The sequence below is a fragment of the Mytilus californianus genome, unplaced genomic scaffold (genome assembly GCF_021869535.1).
Source record: "Mytilus californianus isolate M0D057914Y unplaced genomic scaffold, xbMytCali1.0.p SCAF_10, whole genome shotgun sequence".
NCBI classification, from domain to species: Eukaryota; Metazoa; Mollusca; class Bivalvia; order Mytilida; family Mytilidae; genus Mytilus; species Mytilus californianus.
Window position 1 is genome coordinate 30893675 of NW_026262582.1, and position 22601 is coordinate 30916275.

General features: G+C 31.2%; 1 protein-coding gene across 4 annotated transcripts in view; it reads left to right on the forward strand.

Annotated features, from left to right (window-relative positions):
* The window catches only part of LOC127717921 (integrator complex subunit 9-like), a 51264-nt gene extending 41151 nt beyond the window's left edge, over positions 1-10113 (forward strand). For all 4 annotated transcript variants that reach the window (XM_052223788.1, XM_052223789.1, XM_052223790.1 and 1 more), the window contains 6 exons: positions 2420-2569; positions 5306-5392; positions 6756-6854; positions 7149-7268; positions 8232-8291; positions 9608-10113. In XM_052223788.1, coding sequence (XP_052079748.1) covers positions 2420-2569; positions 5306-5392; positions 6756-6854; positions 7149-7268; positions 8232-8291; positions 9608-9727 — 636 coding nt within the window. In that variant the 3' untranslated portion in view covers positions 9728-10113. The remainder of the gene's footprint in view (positions 1-2419; positions 2570-5305; positions 5393-6755; positions 6855-7148; positions 7269-8231; positions 8292-9607) is intronic.
* The last annotated feature ends 12488 nt before the right edge of the window (positions 10114-22601 follow it).

The window sequence follows — 22601 nt, forward strand, 5'->3', positions numbered from 1 at the left end:
AACAAATACTCTACTAGTCTGCTATCTCTGGAGCTCATCCTCAATGGCGCATATACGTCAGGAAACTTACAAGTATACTAGTAAAGATTTTTTCAAGAACAACGAGGTTGGGACGAACTGTTCTAAAATCGTCAATATCAGTAATACATTACTAAGATATGCCTTTAATTACAACAACTGTATTACTAATTTGGATTAATGACGGCTATCCTAAAAAAATCCTCAAACAAATTAATGTATTAGCTTAGATTTATAATGTATGTATATTCATTAATGAAATAAACGATAATTGGTATTCTTTTCACAAATAATTTATCTAAGTGATTGTCAAATGAATTAATTATGTAAGAATGAAATGTTAATAAGAAAATTAAAAAAAAATCATGCATGTTGTACTGTTGTATTTTTTCAATTAAAAACTTTAAAATTGCGATAGTTTTACGATTGTTAGCATTTAAACATCGCCAGATTTAAATACAAGTTAAAGAATTCCGGTAAAGTCAATTAAACAGATGTGCAATGATTATTAATTGGGAAATGTAACATTTAATTTTTAAGATTAAAAGTACTATTCTTTTAACTTCATATCTTAACTTTATGCTAATTGCATAGAACGTAACCCAAAATTGTTCCATTTTAATATTGTAACACTTCCGGAATTAAAAGTTGAATGTTAATTTTCAATTAATTTATACAATTTATTTATTGTTTCTCTATTGTCATCGGGTATTTCATCTGGGTATATTAAACACGCTATACTCTTTCTGTTAATCCATTCAAAATGACAATATTCACACCTGTGTTCGCTTGAATTCACACCTGTGTACACCTGAGGCTAAATTGCTGCAAGGGAAAGTTCAAACGAATTCTCCTCAAATCGAGAAATAAACAATGACTTTACAAAATAATATACACACTCTGTTCACAAATATTTTGCATTGAAATGGTAATCAAAGTTATAATGGTAAATAAAGCTTAAAATATTTTCAGTTCAATATCAGTAAAAATGTTCTATAGATATTTTATGAAAAAATCTCAATAATTTATGAAATTTATTCGAAAATATTTATATTTAGATAACTTCATATAGGAAGTTTTATTCAATCATTACAAAACGGTACACACATATTCATTTTCTTTCATTCTTATATTGTGGTTATTAACTACGACCTACGGTCATCTGTGCGCTTTTAATTACGTAAAATTCTGATAAGCAATAAAGACTTTAACAGATTTTATTTTCCCATGATTCAACAAATCGGGTTAAAACGTCACAACCCAGTGACGTAGGTCAACCAAAAAAGTTACAAATACTTGATTTTCTCCGTTATTAGAAACAATATAAATTTAAAACTTTGTGAATGTGTTTTTTATGTTAAGATGAACATATTTAGATGATAAGTAAAAAATCACGGACTTTCCCTTTAATAACTTTGAGTAAACCAGAAGTAGCTTCCTATCAATTATTTAGAAAATTGATGTGGAAAGACCTTCAAAGAACAATTGGTTTTTAATTCTAATTTAAAGTTCTTCCTTTACACGTTACATATCTGAATTATAATTAAACAGGGTGGTATTGTGATAAATAATTTTACAATTCTTTGGTGAGAATATGATATTTCTTTTAATTTAATGGATGTTAATTAATGTTTACAAATTGTTTGATCATATGCTTTCACCTTGTTCTGACCTTGTAATACAGAAACTTGATCCAGAATTTATCATTGGTCAGCTGAGACTCATTTCTTTTCATCTTGGACATAAACAATATTCCTGTTATTTAAAACAAAGAAAAACCGAATAGATATGGAAATACTAATTAGTGGGTAAAGAAATCATTACATTTTTGCTATATTGATTTCAACATTCTACTGATATTCATACTGATAGTGATGTTAATAATGGTTGTGATATAAAAATAAGAAGGGGTGGTATGATTACCAATGAGACCAAATGTCGAAGTAAGTAACTATAGGAATATTCAAATTTTTAGTGATATTTGATATTATTGATATTCTTTACTGCTGACGTCCATGGTCAGCAGCCTGACAATAATGAGTTGTAATATGTGTTATTCTTTATTCTCTTATGGATGTGATCGGTTATCTATTTCTCACATAAAGAGATATTTCTCATATTTTACACTACACAGAGTGTGATACGAAAAAATTTACTAAAAATGATCCATACTGTTTCTTTGGTGTTGGTGGGGACATTTTTCCGTCAGAAATTGTTTAACTGTAGAAATGCATCATGCAAACTTTACTTTTGATATATTGACATAATTTCAATCATGTTTTATCAGCAAACTGTGTGACCTTAACCTTAACCTTAACTTAATCCTGCTTTACTAGTGAAGCATATGACCGTTCTATTTTACTAATTAAGAGTATGACAGTACTTTGATCTTGTTTTAAAGGTATGTTACTGTCCAATAGACACCTGCTTAAGATTTTCACAAGCCAACAAGTTGATAAAAGATCTGAAACCAACACATTTAGTTGTAGCAGACAGTTATATACAACCTCCAGTATCAATGCCTCATAAAACAGAATTTGTCATTAATTGGGTAAGTTAAATTCACCATAGTAGACAGTTATATACAACCTCCAGTATCAATGCCCCGTAAAACAGAATTTGTCATTAATTGGGTAATTTAAATTCACCATAGTAGACAGTTATATACAACCTCCAGTATCAATGCCCCATAAAACAGAATTTGTCATTAATTGGGTAAGTTAAATTCACCATAGTAGGCAGTTATATACAACCTCCAGTATCAATGCCCCATAAAACAGAATTTGTCATTAATTGGGTAAGTTAAATTCACCAAAGTAGACAGTTATATACAACCTCCAGTATCAATGCCCCATAAAACAGAATTTGTCATTAATTGGGTAAGTTAAATTCACCATAGTAGACAGTTATATACAACCTCCAGTATCAATGCCTCTTAAAACAGAATTTGTCATTAATTGGGTAAGTTAAATTTACCATAGTAGGCAGTTATATACAACCTCCAGTATCAATGCCCCATAAAACAGAATTTGTCATTAAATGGGTAAGTTAAATTCACCATAGTAGACAGTTATATACAACCTCCAGTATCAATGCCCCATAAAACAGAATTTGTCATTAATTGGGTAAGTTAAATTCACCATAATAGACAGTTATATACAACCTCCAGTATCAATGCCCCATAAAACAGAATTTGTCATTAATTGGGTAAGTTAAATTCACCATAATAGACAGTTATATACAACCTCCAGTATCAATGCCTCATAAAACAGAATTTGTCATTAACTGGGTAAGTTAAATTCTTCATAATACCAGATATGTAAGTATACCCCATGCAACAAAGTTACGTAAGGTATGATGTTTTTACCCGTCTGTCCCTCAGTGGGTCTGTCTTTCATTCTGTCAGTCATTCTGTCCATCAGTCTGTCTGTCAGTCAGTCAGTCCGTCAGTCCATCTGTCAGTCAGTCCGTCCGTCCGTCAGTCCGTCCGTCCATCAGTCAGTCAGTCAGTCAGTCAGTCAGTCAGTCAGTCAGTCAGTCAGTCTGTCCGTCCGTCCGAATGTCTGTCTGTCTGTCTGTCTGTCTGTCTGTCTGTCTGTTTGTCTGTCTTGTTATTGTCATTGCAAACCATACAATAGATTTTCATGAAAATTTGTAGTTAAGAGGACATGATATTAAGATGTGGATATCTAGAAGAAATTAATATCAATTGGCTTTTGCAGGAGTTATGTGTCTTTAATATGAGGAATCTGGTGAGATTTGTTCAGTGACAATGTAGGGGCACATGCTCACAAAGGTTCTTTAATTCTGTAAAGAATTTTCAAAAAGATTGAGAAAATACCAAGGGGGAAATAAAAGACCCCAAAAAAACGGTTGAAAAAGAAAGAAAAGACAAAAACAATTACTTAAATTAAAGATTTAGCAACACAAACACAGTCAAAAACCTGTAGTGAACTTAGGTGTTCTGGAAAGGTTAGCAGTTTCTGTTAGTGGCATTTATTAGATACTTTGTAGTAAATACAGGTAAATTGTATGTGCTATATGATCTATGACAGTCATGCTGTATCAGTCAACCATGATGATATCAATATCAGTCACAGTTGCAAAGGCGTTATCAAACCCCTAATCTGTATGACGTCACATAATCGATATCAGTCACGGTTACAAAAGCTTTATCAAACCCTGTTATGTATTACGTCATGTCTCGTGAAAAATACATAAGAGAGATTAGTAGTGAGTACTTGAAGTAAATCACCAACATGTATATAATTAAGTGTATATGATATGGCTTTTTCAATATCACACACCGTATCAACCTTCAGCCAATATAATCCCTCGTGCAGAGCTCTTGTGATTATATTGGTGTCTCGGGTTGATACAGGTGTGATATTGAAAAAGCCGTATGATATTCTCTATTTATTATATTCTTATGGTTGTGACCTGTTATCTATGTCTTGCATGAAAAGATGAAAAAGTGATACAAAAGCTGTGTAAATTTGATTGGCTTATCCAGCATCACGAGACAAAATTACGACATTTCCATTGGCTAATCGTTAGGTCATTGATAGCTTTCAAAGGTTAAGATGATGTACATTTTGTCCATGGCAACGGACATAATTATGTGATTTCTTCAACAATTTACAATACATTCACACTTTTCACCTTACATTCTGAAGTGTGCAAAAAGTTTTGAAATGTCTGATGTTTAAGTTTGACGCTGGAAAAATAAATATGAAGTCATACTGGTATATATGCAAAAAAATAAATCAACGATTCACAGAATTTTTAATTAAACTCAATGAGAGTGCTGACCATAAGAGAAATTGGTTTAACAACTTGTGAGAATTGGATATTGCCTTATATCAAATCTTATTATTCAACTTGAATAGTAATAATAAACAAGCCAAAGCTCGTTTATTACTATATTGAAATTAAATTACTCGAGTTGATAACAAGCTGTATCCAATTAGTACTCATTATGAAACCTATAATTATTCATTACATGTAAACATTGGGGATAATTAGCATTTATTCATAGATGAAAAATATCACAGGATGACCGGTGGCTATGAGAAGTAAAATTAATAGGCTCTGCAGATACTAATTATTCATTAATGCATTTTGTCACATTCAGCTCATTCTAGCTGATTGTGCAATGATTAACTTTCAAATTTTTCTTGACCTATTGTTATCATATAAGAGAGGATCCTACTTTGACAAACCACCATAAAAACAAGATCAAGTATTACTATTATCATAAAATTAAGTTTGAAATTTTTATTTCCAGGAACCTTCACCATTGACATATAGAAGAGGGGAAGTCATATCACTACCAATAAAACGACAGTTCGAAACTATAGAAATCACTCCTGAGGTAATCAAATGTCTAAATATTCATGCAAGCAAGGCGAAATAATGTCACCACTAAAAAATACACAAATATTTTGTTATGATTTGGATACCCCCAAAAATCTATAATATAGTTTCATTTATTAAAATGAACAAGGGATCACATGTGTGAGCTTTTTCTATCAGTGTATCACTATTTAGATACAGATTTATAAATAACTAAAAAATCCTGATTTATATAAATTTGATACTACATCGAGCTATATAAGAAGGGAGTACCCAACACTTTGTTTAAAATAGATTTGGCTCCTTTATTTTTCATCAAATTTTTACAAAATATTTGCTCTGACAAAAATCTAGAAATTTCAAGAAATTTGCACCACACAATTACAGAAATAATTTCATTGGATATGTAGCAGTTGGACAAACACTAATTTTGATCATAGAGAAGCTTGATTTCTCTTTACTCATAGTATGTGATTAAAACGTTCAGCTGTTTTCTAAAGGCTAAACTCGTTTATGTGTTCTGTACCCCATTAAAGGGGGAAGCATATAGTTATTATACCCCACGCAATGTATTGGGTCTGGTATAATGTTTTTGACCCGTCCGTCCATCCCTCCGTCCGTCAGTCTTGTTCTTGTCATCGCAACTCCTCTGAAACTACACAACAGAATTTCATGAAACATTGTAGATAATAAGGACATACTATGTAGATGTGCATATCGACAGGAAATTATGATTCCATTTTTTCTTCTTTGAGATTATGCCCTTTTGAACTTACTGGCCTCAATTTACTACAGTCGGTCAGTCCTGTTCTTGTCATTGCAACTCCTCCGAAACCACACAACAAAATTTCATGAAACTTTGTAGATAATAAGGACATAATATGTAAATGTGCATATCCATAAGAAATTTTTATGCCCCATTTATGGGCATTATATTTTTCGGTCTGTGCGTCCGTTTGTCTGTTCGTCCGTCCATCTGTCCTGCTTCAGGTTAAAGTTTTTGGTCAAGGTAGTTTTTGATGAAGTTGAAGTCCAATCAACTTGAAACTTAGTACACATGTTCCCTATGATATGATGTTTCTAATTTTCATGCCAAATTAGAGTTTTGATCCCACTGAACATAGAAAATTATAGTGCGAGTGGGCATTAGTGTACTACGGACACATTCTTGTTATCAATTGACTTTTGTAGGAGTTATGAGTCTGTGACACTTTGGCATCTTGTGAGATTTTGTTTGCTCATTGTCAATGTGGGGGCGTGGGGTATGTGAGCGTGCTCACAAAAGTTCTTTAATTCATTAATTATCAGTAAATAGCAAAACAAATTACAACAGATATTCCAATGATTTGGCATACAAACATTTTAAATCTATTTCACTTCAGCTTGCAGCATCCCTTGATCCACAGGAAGTTAGATCTGGGTATAATATAACCATGGTAACAGGAACATTATGTTGTCATGACAACAAGTATATTTTGAAGGTGAGATATTTATAATGCAGATCTATACTTTGTAGGAGATAAACATCTTTTCATATTAAAACAAGTTTTATTTTCAGTAACCAATAAGTTAAACAGCTCCTTTTGACAAATTTATTATACATTTAATCATTAATGACGCAAATCACCAACTTTCAAAGTAATCTGGATTTTGTTATTTATTTTTAATCTGTTTGTGTAACAGAATGAGAACAGGCAAATTTTTGAACTTAGACGCATTTTCAGTATTTCATGAATAAAATGAAAACAAAAGACTTTTTTATAATTATACTTTAGAAACTACCAGATGAAGTGTCCTCAGGAACTAAAAGAAAAGCTGACGGAACTGTGAATAGACAAAAGACTTACATGTGGGGGAATGTAAATATTCCTGCTTTTGTAGAAGCTCTTACTAAGGTATTGATCTATTACTCTTTTCACGATTGTATACATTTAGAGTATTTGAGTTATACTAATTATAACACAGCCCTCTTATCATGGCTTCCAAAAAATATTTAAGCCAGCTGGACATTTTTTTTGTTGTCTTATCCCAATTTTAATCTCTTAAGACTTAGTAACAAAAGGCAACCATAGTAATCAGTTGGGCATCTGCCTAAGAGACTTTATTTGTACAAAATTAAGCTGTCAATAACTTCACTTTCGTTTTTTAAAAAATACATTTTCCTATTACCGGATGTTGACTTGACAATGGCAAAATACGGACCAGAGACAAATACGTTTAATCCAGTACGTTTACAAAGCACAATAATGAGTTTAAGTTGCTCCTTCTACATTATTTCTGCAGAAAATTACTCAAAAGGACGTTTAGATAAAGATGTCAATGATATTTTTAGCATTTTGGAAAATTCTGATGCATAACTAAATCTCACACCTGCGCACCAGCGCACAAATGTACTAGTTCAAACAACGTGGTTCTTCACTTAAAACCTTTATTACTACCTTTTTAAAGGAGGTTTGTTTAGATAGTAATTATTCATCATGTCACTGATATGACCGGAAATGTGTGGCTGTTTAAGGCAAAAGGTCAGGTCAAAAAGATCGTATAAACTTCAATTTTTTTCTGAACTATGTTTAAATGTTTGTTTCAGCCTCGGCACAACAAGTCATTTATATAGTTTACCGGAATTGTCTGGAAAATATGACCGTTTTGGAAGCCCTGCCTCTTAATTAAGCTTTTATCTTTTTCAATTTTGTAGGTCTATTGCAGAGCCTTTTTTTTTTTTTTTTTTTTGTAAATGAAAGTTTAATTTGATATATGAAAAAAAAGTGGTCATCTTTGGTCAAAGCGAACTTGTTTAAAGACCACATAGTAATTTTTTGTGGAACAGTTTTTTAATAGTTGTTTGTTTTTGTTAACAGCATGGTTTTGTTGATATAAAGGTGGAGGACACTGGCGAAGGATGTACTATAGTTGATTTGGTAAGAACCCATGTGCCAAAATCTTGATCTGATGAAAATATGTCTATAACAATGATTGATTTATAAAATTCTTGAAAGAGTATATTTTGTACATTTAAGAGGAGGTGATTAGGTTTACATCATCGAGAAAGCAACCCAATAACAAAAATAATCAGAAAACATCTAGAGAACAAGATACAGTCATAACTATTATATAGGTGTCTATACAATATATTAAGCTCTAAGTTATCCTGAGTTTATGAAATTGTGAATGAAGTGCAATAACATATACCAAGGGGCAACAAGAACAAAGTCAAATAAAAATTCAACACCATGGCTAAAATGAAAAGGACATAAAGAAAAAAACAACTATAACAAATACTACTCAGAAAACTGAAGATTGAAAAACTTGAACCCAATTAAAAACCAGGACAAAATACTACTAAAAAAACTAGAGATCAAGCAACATGAATCCCACTAAAAACCAGGACAAAATAATACTCAGAAAACTAGAGATTGAGCAACACAAATCCCATCAGATACCAGGCATGAACTCAGGAAGTGTTAACAAATAGAAAATAAAACCACTTTATTTGAACTTTGGTGGATAGTTGTCTCATTGGCAATCATACCTCATCTTCTTATTTTTATATAAAATAAAAACCAGAAAAAGATATCCTTAAAGTCTTAAAACTGTGGTAGCATGCATTACAAAATCAATAAAACAATAACAAATTATATATTAATGAATTCTCCCAGTTACAAAGCTGCCAATAGGAAATCATGAAGTTGTTATTTGCTAGAGGATGAAAACACTTCCTCCTAGACTGTTCACACACAAAAAATTATCAAAGCAAAATGTAAGAAAATAGCGATAATAAAATGTACAAGCTGTTTTACGTCTTTATAGATTTAATAAAAAAGGTTTGTTGAACAATTGCCTGGTTGGTTGGCGACTAAACACTGCACCACAATTTTTGACATTTTTACCTATTATGAAATAAAATTATTATGTTTGTTTGTTTTACTCACACATTGTTGTCAATATAATGGAATTCTATGTGACTGTCATACAAGTGAGATGGTTAGCTAGCTATAAAACCAGGTTTAATCCACCATTTTCTACATTAGGAAATGCCTGTACCAAGTCAGGACTATGACAGTTGTTTTCTGTTCGTTTGATGTGTTTGAGCTTTTGATTTTGTCATTTGATAAAGGACTTTCCATTTTGAATTTTCCTTGGAGTTCGGTATTTTTGTTATTTTACTTTTAACACAACTCAATTAATCTGTCTCACTATATCTATACAAAATTCAAATGAATTATGTATATTTCAGCCAAACGATGATACATTGATTCAAGTAGAGCCAGATAATACACATATTATATGTAATGGAGAAGAGACTGTCAGGATTAAGATTAGAGATGCTTTGTTAAAATGCTTGAAGAAAATCTGATATTAAATTTGTCATCTAATGTATTTGTATCATTCATGTATAATTGAATACTGTGAAATTTAGAAATTATTGCGTGCATTTATAATTACGATTTTTGAAGAATAAACAAAACTGCAAGATTAGTTATTGCGATTTCAGGGAATTTTTCATTCAGATATATGTATTAGATAACATAATGCAAGTTCTTATTATTGTGATACTCATCCAGATGTATTATTCGCATTAATAAAAACCTCGCAATAGTTTTTGAACTTACAGTATACAGTCAAGGGTGTAACTTAAATAAGTTATTAGAGAAAAATAAAATACATGTGTTATTACAGATACTTTCATGAGTTGTCTACTCTTTTTTTCTTAATCTGTAGTAACATATGTTTGTTATTTAAGTTGAATATATCATAAATACTTTTATTTTTAGTGGGCATTTGGAAATTCTTGAAACTTTGCGCAGTAACTTAATACATAACTTTGATAACTAATTTTCTAATTCAAATAATACAATTTTGATCAACCATGGTAAATCATTGAGACAAGGCTTTTAAGGCATACAAAAAGCTGTAATAACAAGGCTTAGTTATTACAGGCATGTACATGTAACTTATTATATGAGACACTTGGAAATTACTTGGAATCTTGCGCAGAACCTCATTACATGCTCTGATCATTATTTCTTACAGTAAATTAAAATACATTGTGATATATGTTTGGGCAAAGGCTTTGAAGAGATGTAGAGAAGCTGTAATGACACCCTTTAGTATACAGCAACCGAGTGATCGAAGAACTTCATCTACTGTTTCACTAGCACGTCAAGACTTAGGTTGATACTGTGAATCCTGTGTGTGTCAGATGTGCATTCAATCGTAATTGACTAGTTTTGCAATTTTTCCTACCGAATGTTGGTGACTCTCATCGATTACTCCAACAATTAAAACGTACCGCCATGAAAAGGCCAGTAATGCTGAAAGTGACGTTTAACACAAAAAATCGGTCGATCAATATGTTTTTCATACATGTAGCTTAAGTTATTCTTTATTACAGGTATATATTTTCTGTAATAACATAGGTATACTATGCATGATTGGCAAACTATGAACTGTTATATCTTTCTAAAGTTTAGTATACATAAACATGATAAAGACAATAATAATATCAATAGAACTTGTATACAATTTAACAAAATAAAGGATGTAAATTGCCCCTTTGAAACTTGTAACATACATATGTTATCACAGTTTTTTTTTAATTTTTTAGTTCACAATAACAAATGTATGTTATTTTTCTCTAATAACTTATATAAGTTACACCCTTGACTGGTATATGTATGTGTATTGTAAAGAGGATTAACATTTAAAATACTCCGGTGTATGGGCAGCAGTAAATTTTTATCAATATTTATGTCCACTGCTACAAAGTGGTGTGGGGTACATAGAAATACAGGACATCCATCAGTTCCTGTGTCTGCCGTCTGTCATTCTCTCCGATCATGGAAAGGTTTGAAACTATTTTAAGGAGTTATGCCTCTTTGAAATATAATTATGTTGAAAATTTCTTTGTGATCGCTCTGAAGCCTACATTTTTATAGGATTGTTATGAAATTTGTATCAAAGGTTAATATTTGCAATGTCTTCATCATATTCAAATTCAGATTTGATCAACAATTGTTTACACGAATTATGTCCCTTAGAAATGTAAAATCTTTATGAAATTGCATTGTTATCTTTTCAAGCCTAAATTTCAAATTTTTTGAATTTATATCAAAGGTTTATATAAGTAATGTCTTGGTTGAGTTTGAAAATCATTTCAGATCAACTGTTTTTACAGGAATTATGTCCCTTTGAAATGTAATTTATGTGGAACATTGCATTTGAAACACTGAAACACTTTCACACCTACATTTCTTGTGTGAATTTAAGAAAGTGATATCAAAGGTTTTTATAAGAAAAGAAGTGTTTTATAAGCAGTGTTAATCAAAGATTTTGACAGGAGTTATGTCCCTTTGAAAAAGAAATTATATAGAAAACAACAGTGCTACCGATTTCGTGTCCTCAGTTCTTGAAGCATATTTGTAAAAAAAGTTGAATAGAACCACACATTTTTTTGCAATTATTGACCTTTGACAGATAAACATATGTGCATCTGCTGGGGGACATTGGAACACTGTTTTTTTAAGTAAAGATAGCACGAAATACAATCATGGTCCTTATGGTACTGACTTGATAGTTATATCTTCCAAGGTTTCTCACTACTTTTGATAGTTCAAGCAAAATTGTGCATTGTAGTGATCAGTCTTTAGATTTAATCCGGTCAATGTCATGTTACTATGATATGTTACACTAAGATATTTAAGTTACAATAGGATGTTTATTTTATTTGCCATAATTGTCAAGATAACTTTTTTTTTATCAAACATTACTTAAGTAATGCATGGCGTATGAATCTGCTATAAAATAGGTTCAACTGCAAATGTTACAATCCTGAACAAAGGAAGATAACTCAACTTGAATTTTAGTTCATATAAAGATCAGAAGATGTGGTATGATTGCCAATGAGACAACTGTCCACCTAATGAAGTGGATGTAAGCAATTATAGGCAGTTGTACGGCCTTCAACAATGAGAAAATCCATATGGTATGGTCGGCTATAAAAGGCCACTAATACAATTCATTGTTCTATTTTAAGTTCACAAAATTGCAAAATGAAAGCAATCTTTACCCTTCAGTGCTCACAAGCGTTTTGATTTACATTGGAAGAAGTTATCCATCAATCCATAGAAACAGGAAGTAAAAAACAATTTACTGAATAACCATCAAGAGAAACCATCTAGTACATCGTACATGTTATAACATGTACAAAACATTGCTTCAAAATGGTTTTAACTTGTACAAAATAAATTTAAATAAAGCACAACATACATTTGAAGTTTATTGAATAATAAAGAACAATAAACAAAAGCTCAGAACATTTTTTTCTTTAGAGCACAGTGATAAAAGATCACAAAGTTTCAGAAATATGTTGAATGCTTCACAGCTTATGTTAGATTTCATGTCATTGTATGTAGTATGCAGTTCTCCATGTCCTACAGCAGTGCGGTGCTGCTTAATATTTGCATACATTTCCCCAATGACATTAAAGTAGATAACTGGTTCATCGGAAATTTTTTAGAACAATGCCTAAAATTTTGGATTATACCCCTCCCCTTCTTTTTTTAACATGCAAAAATTAAAGCAAGGTCCCCTATGCATACTCTATATAGCTATGAAGTCCCGCTTCAGGTTAAAGATTTTGGTCAAGGTAGTTTTTGATGAAGTTGAAGTCCAATGAACTTGAAACTTAGTACATATGTTCCCTATGATACAATCTTTCTAATTTTAATGCCAAATTAGAGTTTTTACCCCAATTTCACGGTCCACTGAACATAGAAAATGATAGTGAGAGTGCGGCATCTGTGTACTATGGACACATTCTTGTTAGATAATTATTAAGATCATTGCATGAGTCGAATGTCATTTTGATAATTTAATAATTTCTATCCTCCTCTACTTTGAAAACAGGGATTTGTTTGTAGAGAAATTTTCCTCAACATATCAAGGATTTCATTGTAAAATCTATCCTGGCTATCCGCCTACATCTTTAGTCTAAACTAGTATGAAAGTATTGTACAATTGCCTTCAAAGTGGAAACTCACAATTATAATTCATCAGTGGAAAATACTGAATAATGTTGATCTGGTTAATAAGGACAAAACACACTAACACGAAGGATCAATAAAAAAATGAAAATATTATTGAGGTTAATAACATGTGTTGTAATAATTGAAATATATATTTATTTTCAAATTTTGTGCAAGTTAAAACCATTTTTAAGCAATATTTTGTGCATGTTATAACATGTATGAGGTTCTTTTGTATATTTTATAACTTGTATTTTTGCATTGTACATTTTATAACATGTACAATTGTTTTGTACATGTTATAACATGTACAAAATCGCAACTTGTACACGACATATGCATACCTTGCACAATCCTCATGCCCGTCACACATTTTTCACTTGACCTTGACCTCATTTCATAGATCAGTGAACAAGGTTAAGTTTTCGGGTCAAGTGCATATCTCAGATACTATAAGCAATAGTTCTACTATATTTGGTGTATGGAATGACTGTTAGGTATACATGTCCAACTGGCAGGTGTCTTCTAACCGTGACCTCATTTTCATGGTTCAGTGGTTAAATATAAGTTTTTATGTTTTGGTCTATTTTTCAATACTTAATGCAATAGGTCAGCTATATTTGGTATATGAAATATTTTGTGATGTACATTTCAGTCTGAAAAGTTTTATTTGACCTTGACCCCATTTTCACGGTTCATTGCTCAATGTTAAGTTTTTGTGTTTCTGTCTGTGTTCAAGTACTATAAGCAATGGGTCAACTATGTTCGGTGTATGGATTGATTGTAATGCTCATATGTCTGTCTGGCAGGTATCATCTGACGTTGACCTAATTTTTATGGTTCATAGGTCAATGATAAGTTTTTGTGGCTGAGTTTGTTTCTCAGATACTATATTTGATATGTCAACTTTATTTGATCCATGGAATGATTGTAAAGTGTACAAGTCTGTCTGGCAGGGTCCATCTGGCCTTGACCTCATATTCATGGTTCATTAGTCAATATAAAGTTTTCATTGTTTGGTCTGTTTCTTGTATACTATAAGCAATAGGTCAACTATATCAAGAAATTCCTTGACTATATTCAATGTATGGAATGAATGTAAAGTGACTGATATTTCTGGCTTAGTTTATATGACGGGTCCTAATTTTCTTGGATCATGATAAGTTAATGTGATACTTGTAGTAAAACTTTATATTAAGGGCTATCAACATAAAATCAATGGTTGTAAAGTAGACGAGACATTTAAGCGTGTGCACTCTTGTTAAATTAATTGTTTTTGTATTTGTAAATCTGCCTTATTGAGATGTAGCATGATGGGATTCCCTTATGATGTCCGATAGTCTAGTAAGGAAACAGTTTGAAAAAACTATCTACATTTTTACAATTTTGTAATAAGGGAGCTACCATTTGATTTTTATGGGGGGGGGGGGGGGGGGCTAGGATGAAAAATGTTGTCCTGCATTCTTTTTTAGTTGTAATCTCTGTCCTGCCTTTTTATTTTTCACTCTATTCGGTCCTGCCTTACACCTAAGAAAGATATAGCAAGCAAGCTATAAAGGGCCCCATAATGACATGTTTAAAACAATTCAAACAGGAAAACCAACAGTCTAATCTATATAAAAATTGAGAAACGCCTATGAACCACATCAACAAACCACAAACACTGAACAACAGGCTCCTGACTCTACTAGGTTCTACTTTCATTCATATGTCAATTAATTTCTTAAGAGTTATAAGGGAACGACAATTTATCAGAGAAGGAAAACAAATTCTGATTGAGAATTATTGCAATAATATTTGAATCAAAGTTTATACAAATATTTTTGCACTTTGTCTGACGAAAAAAAGAATAATTTGATGATTGTGTGGTTGATTTGTCATACATAGTTTTTGTCTCGCCTTGAAAGAGTCAAAAAGAGAGACATAGGTAAGCTGTTTTGGTGTTGGCGAGTTTCATTTCCATGGAGACCCGACCGTGCGAGGGCTGTATAGCCAGTCAAGGTCGTTAAAAACTTCCATCATCATCCAGGGGTAAATTCAGTAAATAAATATACGTCATCAGGGACCGCCCATTTGGGGGAGAGCTTTCTGAATAAACCTGAAATCCTGTGCTCTTCTGATTGGTAGATAATGTTTGTAATAAATATTTTTTGATAGATGGATCAAAACTAGAGTTAAAAAAAATTAAAAAATGAATGCTGAATGTACTAAATTTTTTTACTACAGGGTTGAAAAGTAATGGGGGTCAGTAAAGGAATTAAGTGCGAATCTACAGTGTTTGTAAACAAGGCCATGTAAATGCCCAAAAATGCCGCATGACCCTATGTTTTTATTGTTGCAAAAGATAGGGCTACATTTGTACTTTCATGAATGATATATGAAAGCTTCCAATTTCTAAAGGTAAATCAGGTATAAATTTAATTCAAGACATAGATTAGCATTAAAGTCAATGGGGGATTTTTTCCTGAATTTACCCCTCCATGGAGATTATCATAACGCCCCCCCCCCCCCTTTCATTATGGTTTATTGACTTTAAAACTTTTACATAGTTTACAAGTTAATGTTTGTGTTTTGGTTTTTTTTAAGGGAACACCTTATGAAAAGTCAATGCTATTTGGTATGCAGTTGTATGAGGGTCGTAATGGGGGTACCTTCATGACGAATAACGGTAAAAATCCTTGCCAAATGACGTTAACAGTAATTTTTGGTGCATGACGATAAAATGTACACCTTCTTTTAGACGATAAAAAAATCGACTGATTTTGACGAATCACGTTAATTTTTTTCCAAAAATAACGTAACGAAAATTATTTGAGACCTCTGACGAATCACGATAAGGATATTTTGAAGAATCACGGTAAAATTTTAACCAATTTGACGCTAACGGTAGCCGAAAATGGCCGTTTGACGCCTGACGGTAAAGGGCATTCATACCATCTTGTATTAGCATTGGCACATCTGATTTCCATGGAGATTGTTTAGCCCTGTGCCTTCAGTCATGAGGGTCGTAATTTGGGTACTTTCATGACAAATAACGGTAAAAAATCTTGCCAAATGACGTTAACGGTAATTTTTGGTGCATGACGATAAAATGAACCTTTTCTTTATGACGATAAAAAAAATCAACTGGTTTTTACGAATCACGTTAAATTCTTTCCTAAAAGGTAAAGGTTTCATACCTCTGACGAATCACGATAAAATTTTGACCAATTTGACCCTAACGGTAGCCGAAAATGACCGTTTGATGCCTAACGATAAATGACATTCCTACCCTCAGTCATGGTTCATTGACATTGAATATTTGCATAACTTACATGTTAAAGGTCTGCTATTTTAATTTCAGCTGTTGCATTATCAAAATAAAAAAGGCACTGGCTACGGTTACATTGAAATGTAACAATAGTATAACAATTATTGTTACATCACTTACATCATTGTTACATTGGAGACTAATTGCCGGAATGCGGGGTTGGGTAAGGAACCGATTAATTACGAATGTAACAATAATATTTGGGTCTACGGTTACATTGCGTTATTGTTACATTAACGCACTGCAATGTACGATGGGAATAGTAATAAATATTTATTAAAATAAAACTTGAAAACTTTTATTTGATATTTACAATATTGCATACAATATTTAGATTTTTTATTTACAATGACACTTTCTACAAATCCAGTATGTTGTTTTTGGAGCATGTTTTAGTCCGACGCATTTTCGGTGAAACCACTCTAAGCAGCCATCACAAACCAGTGATACGGCAATGTGCACGCTCTATATTGCATACCGTACAATTCTATTCTGCATTTTCCCTTTATGAAGTTTAAGAAACTTTCAATGTCTGAATGCCATGCTTCAGGTGAAAAATATTTTGTTACTCTTGCGATGATTACATTTTCGTCCAATATTTTTTTGGAAGCATGTTAGGTTGTTTAAATACAAGTCAATTGTGAAAGCAATTAATGTTGACATTTGCCGACAGATTGAAATTGGTGGAAACAGTGTTTTCATTTTCAGAGTCCAGATATTTTGTGATCTTATCATTCGTGACAGTACATGCTCTATTGAACAGTTCATTAAGTATTCATCAATAGTGATATTGAACTAAACTGAAGAAGTCGTGATTTTTAACAACACCAAAACAATCAATACTTATTCGCTGAATAATATTATTATTATTAATATTATCTAGTACATATCGAAGAATTAAGCAACATAACTATAGAAGGTTTAAGTTTAATAAATCTATCATACATTGCAGTCTTTAATGTAACAATAACGCAATGTAACCGTAGACCCAAATATTATTGTTACATTCGTAATTAATCGGTTACTTACCCAACCCTGCATTCCGGCAATTAGTCTCCAATGTAACAATAATTTTTATATTATTGTTACATTTCCATGTAACCGTAGCCAGTGCCAATAAAAAATAGGCGAGACATATCTCTGTGTTAACAGTTTATTTAATCACTGTCCGAATCATTCGAGTGTCGTTTGACTGAAAAAAAGTTGATGTCTAAAAGAAGTGATTGAATTTTTCTATAGAATTAAAATATTGGACTTTCAAAAATTTAAACTAGGTCAATACACAAGTCTAGCTACACCTTTTACCAGGAACTCTGGCCATGGAGGGCTTATCAGTTGGCTTAAACTTAAATAAGTGTCATCAAAGTTGGACCAATCCTTGCAGATATTTTAATCTACATCCAATAAAGAACAGACTGTTTGGTGTGAATTTAATTTGTAACTTGTGATAACAGACTTAATTTGTAACTTGTGATTATCCCATTAATATCTTTTGCCTCTCTTGCAATTTTGATATTTTTTCTTTTAAAGCACGAAGCCAGTGTGGATCCACATTATAGTAATGATATAATTAAAATTTAAGTATCTATACATGAGAACATGGCTACAAAAGGCAATTATTGTAGATTCTAGATGTATACTTTTTCATTCCAACCATTAGGGAACGACCATTTAACTTCAAAAGGGGGGGGGGGGGGGGGGGGGGGTTCCTAAAACAATATTAAAAAAAGTATTCTAATCCCAAATTTGATAAAAAAAAATATTGTGGTCAAGCAGATGACAAAAAAAAAAATTTCTGAATCCAGATTTCCACATACCTTATAGTGTTAAATTTTGAAAAAATTAATTTGATTGATAGCATCGAAAAACTAAAAAAAAAATTTCTGACTCGGACAAAAAAAAAATTAACCTCCCCACTTGAAGTTAAATGGTTGCTCCTTTATATACAGAAGGAAATTCCTGTACCAATTCAGGAAAAACTGAAAACAACATGTTATGGATTTCATGCGTCAGAGTGCTTTTCTGTTTTTACTTTCAACAGGAACGAGTAAAGCTGAATATTTAAAGGCCTAGGATGTACAAGAACATAAACAGTGGGAGAGCTATATTACCAAAAAGGACATCAAATAGATATGACAGTAAAGTGTTTTCCATTCGTTTGAAATTTGGATTGTGCCATTTGATAAGGGACTTTCCGTTTTGAATTTTCTTTGAAGTTTGATATTTTTTTTATTTTACTTTTTATCTGAAACTATATGGATGATGTGAACCATTGTCAGGAATAATGAAAGGATTTTGTTCACGAGAAAATAAAACCATTTTATTCCAAAAGCATGTAGCATACGCGTATGACAGCAATGCGTCCAGATGTTTTCATATGACCTAATGGGAAATCACAGGTTGATATATTTCCATTTTATCTTTTCCTAACTAAACATGCAATTAATATTTATGGATGCTTATTTTTAAAATTAAGTGGGCACAGAACACCAATGGAGTTAACTCTTTATAGATCAGCTGAACGTTTTAATCACATACTATTAGTAAGAAGAAATCAAGCTTTTCAATGATTAAAATTCGTGTTTATTCCTGTAAATAGTTATAAAATGAACCAGGATTATAATTTAATACGCTAGACGCGCGTTTCGTCTACATAAGACTCATCAGTGACGCTCCGAGATCAAAATAGTTATAAAGCCAAACAAGTACAAAGTTGAAGAGCATTGAGGACCCAAAATTTTAAAAAGTTGTGCTAAATACGGCTAAGGGAGCTACCATTTGATTTTATGAAATTTGAAAAAAATAGGCAGGATAGGAATTTTGAGTTAAAAAAAAAGGCAGGATGAGATTATTTGCAAAAAAAAATAGGCAGGATGACAATTTATGTAAAAAAAGTCAGGATAAACTAAAAAAAATAGGCAGGACCGAATCTGAGAGTGAAAAATAAAAAGGCAGGACCGAGTAGAGGGAAAAATAAATAGGCAGGACAATTTTTTTTATCCTAGCCCCCCCCATAAAAATCAAATGGTAGCTCCCTAAGGTAATCCTTGAATAAGAAAATCCTTAGTTTTTCGAAAAATTCAAAGTTTTGTAACAGGAAATTTATAAAAATGACCATATAATTGATATTCATGTCAACACCGATGTAAATTGAGTGGTTCAAATTTCTAGAAATTTACATACTTTTGTCAACAGGTCGAGAAAAATATTTTGTCAAATTTTATGAAAATTAAACGAGCCAAATCTATTTTAATCAAAGTGTTGGGTACCCCCTTAATAAATATTTCTTTTCTATTTTATGAGGTAAATCTTGATCCTACACAGGCAGTTATTGATTTTGCTTTATCAATACTAAATTATTTCCTGTCTTGAAATCATATATATATTAACTCATCATAGATGTAGATTAATGTTGATTAGGTGATCCTTTATAAAATTAATGATTTATATTTATGTAGGTCGTTTTGGTTACATAGAAGGTGGCTTTGATTCAGCTACTAATGATATCATTATTAATGACGAAAGATCTAGAAAAAATCTGATATATCGAACTGATGCATAACAAGTGTAAGTTACTAATAGGTTTCAAAAAGAGTGAGAATTAGATATCTGGCTTGTTATCAACTCGAGTTATTTAATTTCAATATAATATACTAACGTGTGTTAATTATCACGAAGTGCTAAACCTTTATCTCTTATATGGTCAACACTCTTATTGTGTTAAATTAATAAATTCTGCGAATCGTTGATCACGTCACTTGCACATTATTGAAGAAATCACAAATTTTAATTTCAATATAATATACTAACTTGTGCCGAGTCTTAATTATCACGAGGTGCTAAACCTATATCTCTTATATGGTCAACACTCTTATTGTGTTAAATTAATAAATTCTGCGAATCGTTGATCACGACTTTTGCACATTATTGAAGAAATCAAAAATTTTGAACCTGGGTAAAAGTCATGACACCAAATTGTTTCTATTATATGGCGAGCTAGGGCGTTTGCCGAAGTAGGTAATTAGAAAACAAAAAGTTATTAAATACTGGTTAAATATTGTAACTGATAAACGACTTATTGTGTATGATATCTATATATTGTTACTGATAAACCACTTATTGTGTATGATATCTATATATTGTAACTCATAAACCACTTATTGTGTATGATATCTATATATTGTTACTGATAAACCACTTATTGTGTATGATATCTATATATTGTAACTCATAAACCACTTATTGTGTATGATATCTATATATTGTTACTGATAAACGACTTATTGTGTATGATATCTATATATTGTTACTGATAAACCACTTATTGTGTATGATATCTATATATTGTAACTCATAAACCACTTATTGTGTATGATATCTATATATTGTTACTGATAAACCACTTATTGTGTATGATATCTATATATTGTAACTCATAAACCACTTATTGTGTATGGTATCTATATATTGTTACTGATAAACCACTTATTGTGTATGATATCTATATATTGTTACTGATAAACGACTTATTGTGTATGATATCTATATATTGTAACTGATAAACGACTTATTGTGTATGATATCTATATATTGTTACTGATAAACCACTTATTGTGTATGATATCTATATATTGTTACTGATAAACCACTTATTGTGTATGATATCTATATATTGTTACTGATAAACCACTTATTGTGTATGATATCTATATATTGTTACTGATAAACCACTTATTGTGTATGATATCTATATATTGTTACTGATAAACGACTTATTGTGTATGATATCTATATATTGTTAATGATAAACCACTTATTGTGTATGATATCTATATATTGTTACTGATAAACCACTTATTGTGTATGATATCTATATATTGTTACTGATAAACCACTTATTGTGTATGATATCTATATATTGTAACTGATAAACCACTTATTGTGTATGATATCTATATATTGTTACTGATAAATATTGTTACTGATAAACCACTTATTGTGTATGATATCTATATATTGTAACTCATAAACCACTTATTGTGTATGATATCTATATATTGTTACTGATAAACCACTTATTGTGTATGATATCTATATATTGTAACTCATAAACCACTAATTGTGTATGGTATCTATATATTGTTACTGATAAACCACTTATTGTGTATGATATCTATATATTGTAACTGATAAACGACTTATTGTGTATGATATCTATATATTGTTACTGATAAACCACTTATTGTGTATGATATCTATATATTGTAACTGATAAACGACTTATTGTGTATGATATCTATATATTGTTACTGATAAACCACTTATTGTGTATGATATCTATATATTGTTACTGATAAACCACTTATTGTGTATGATATCTATATATTGTTACTGATAAACCACTTATTGTGTATGATATCTATATATTGTTACTGATAAACCACTTATTGTGTATGATATCTATATATTGTTACTGATAAACCACTTATTGTGTATGATATCTATATATTGTTACTGATAAACGACTTATTGTGTATGATATCTATATATTGTTACTGATAAAAAACTTATTGTGTATGATATCTATATATTGTTACTGATAAACGACTTATTGTGTATGATATCTATATATTGTTACTGATAAACGACTTATTGTGTATGATATCTATATATTGTTACTGATAAACGACTTATTGTGTATGATATCTATATATTGTTACTGATAAACGACTTATTGTGTATGATATCTATATATTGTAACTCATAAACCACTTATTGTGTATGATATCTATATATTGTTACCGATAAACGACTTATTGTGTATGATATCTATATACTGATAAACGACTTATTGTGTATGATATCTATATATTGTTACCGATAAACGACTTATT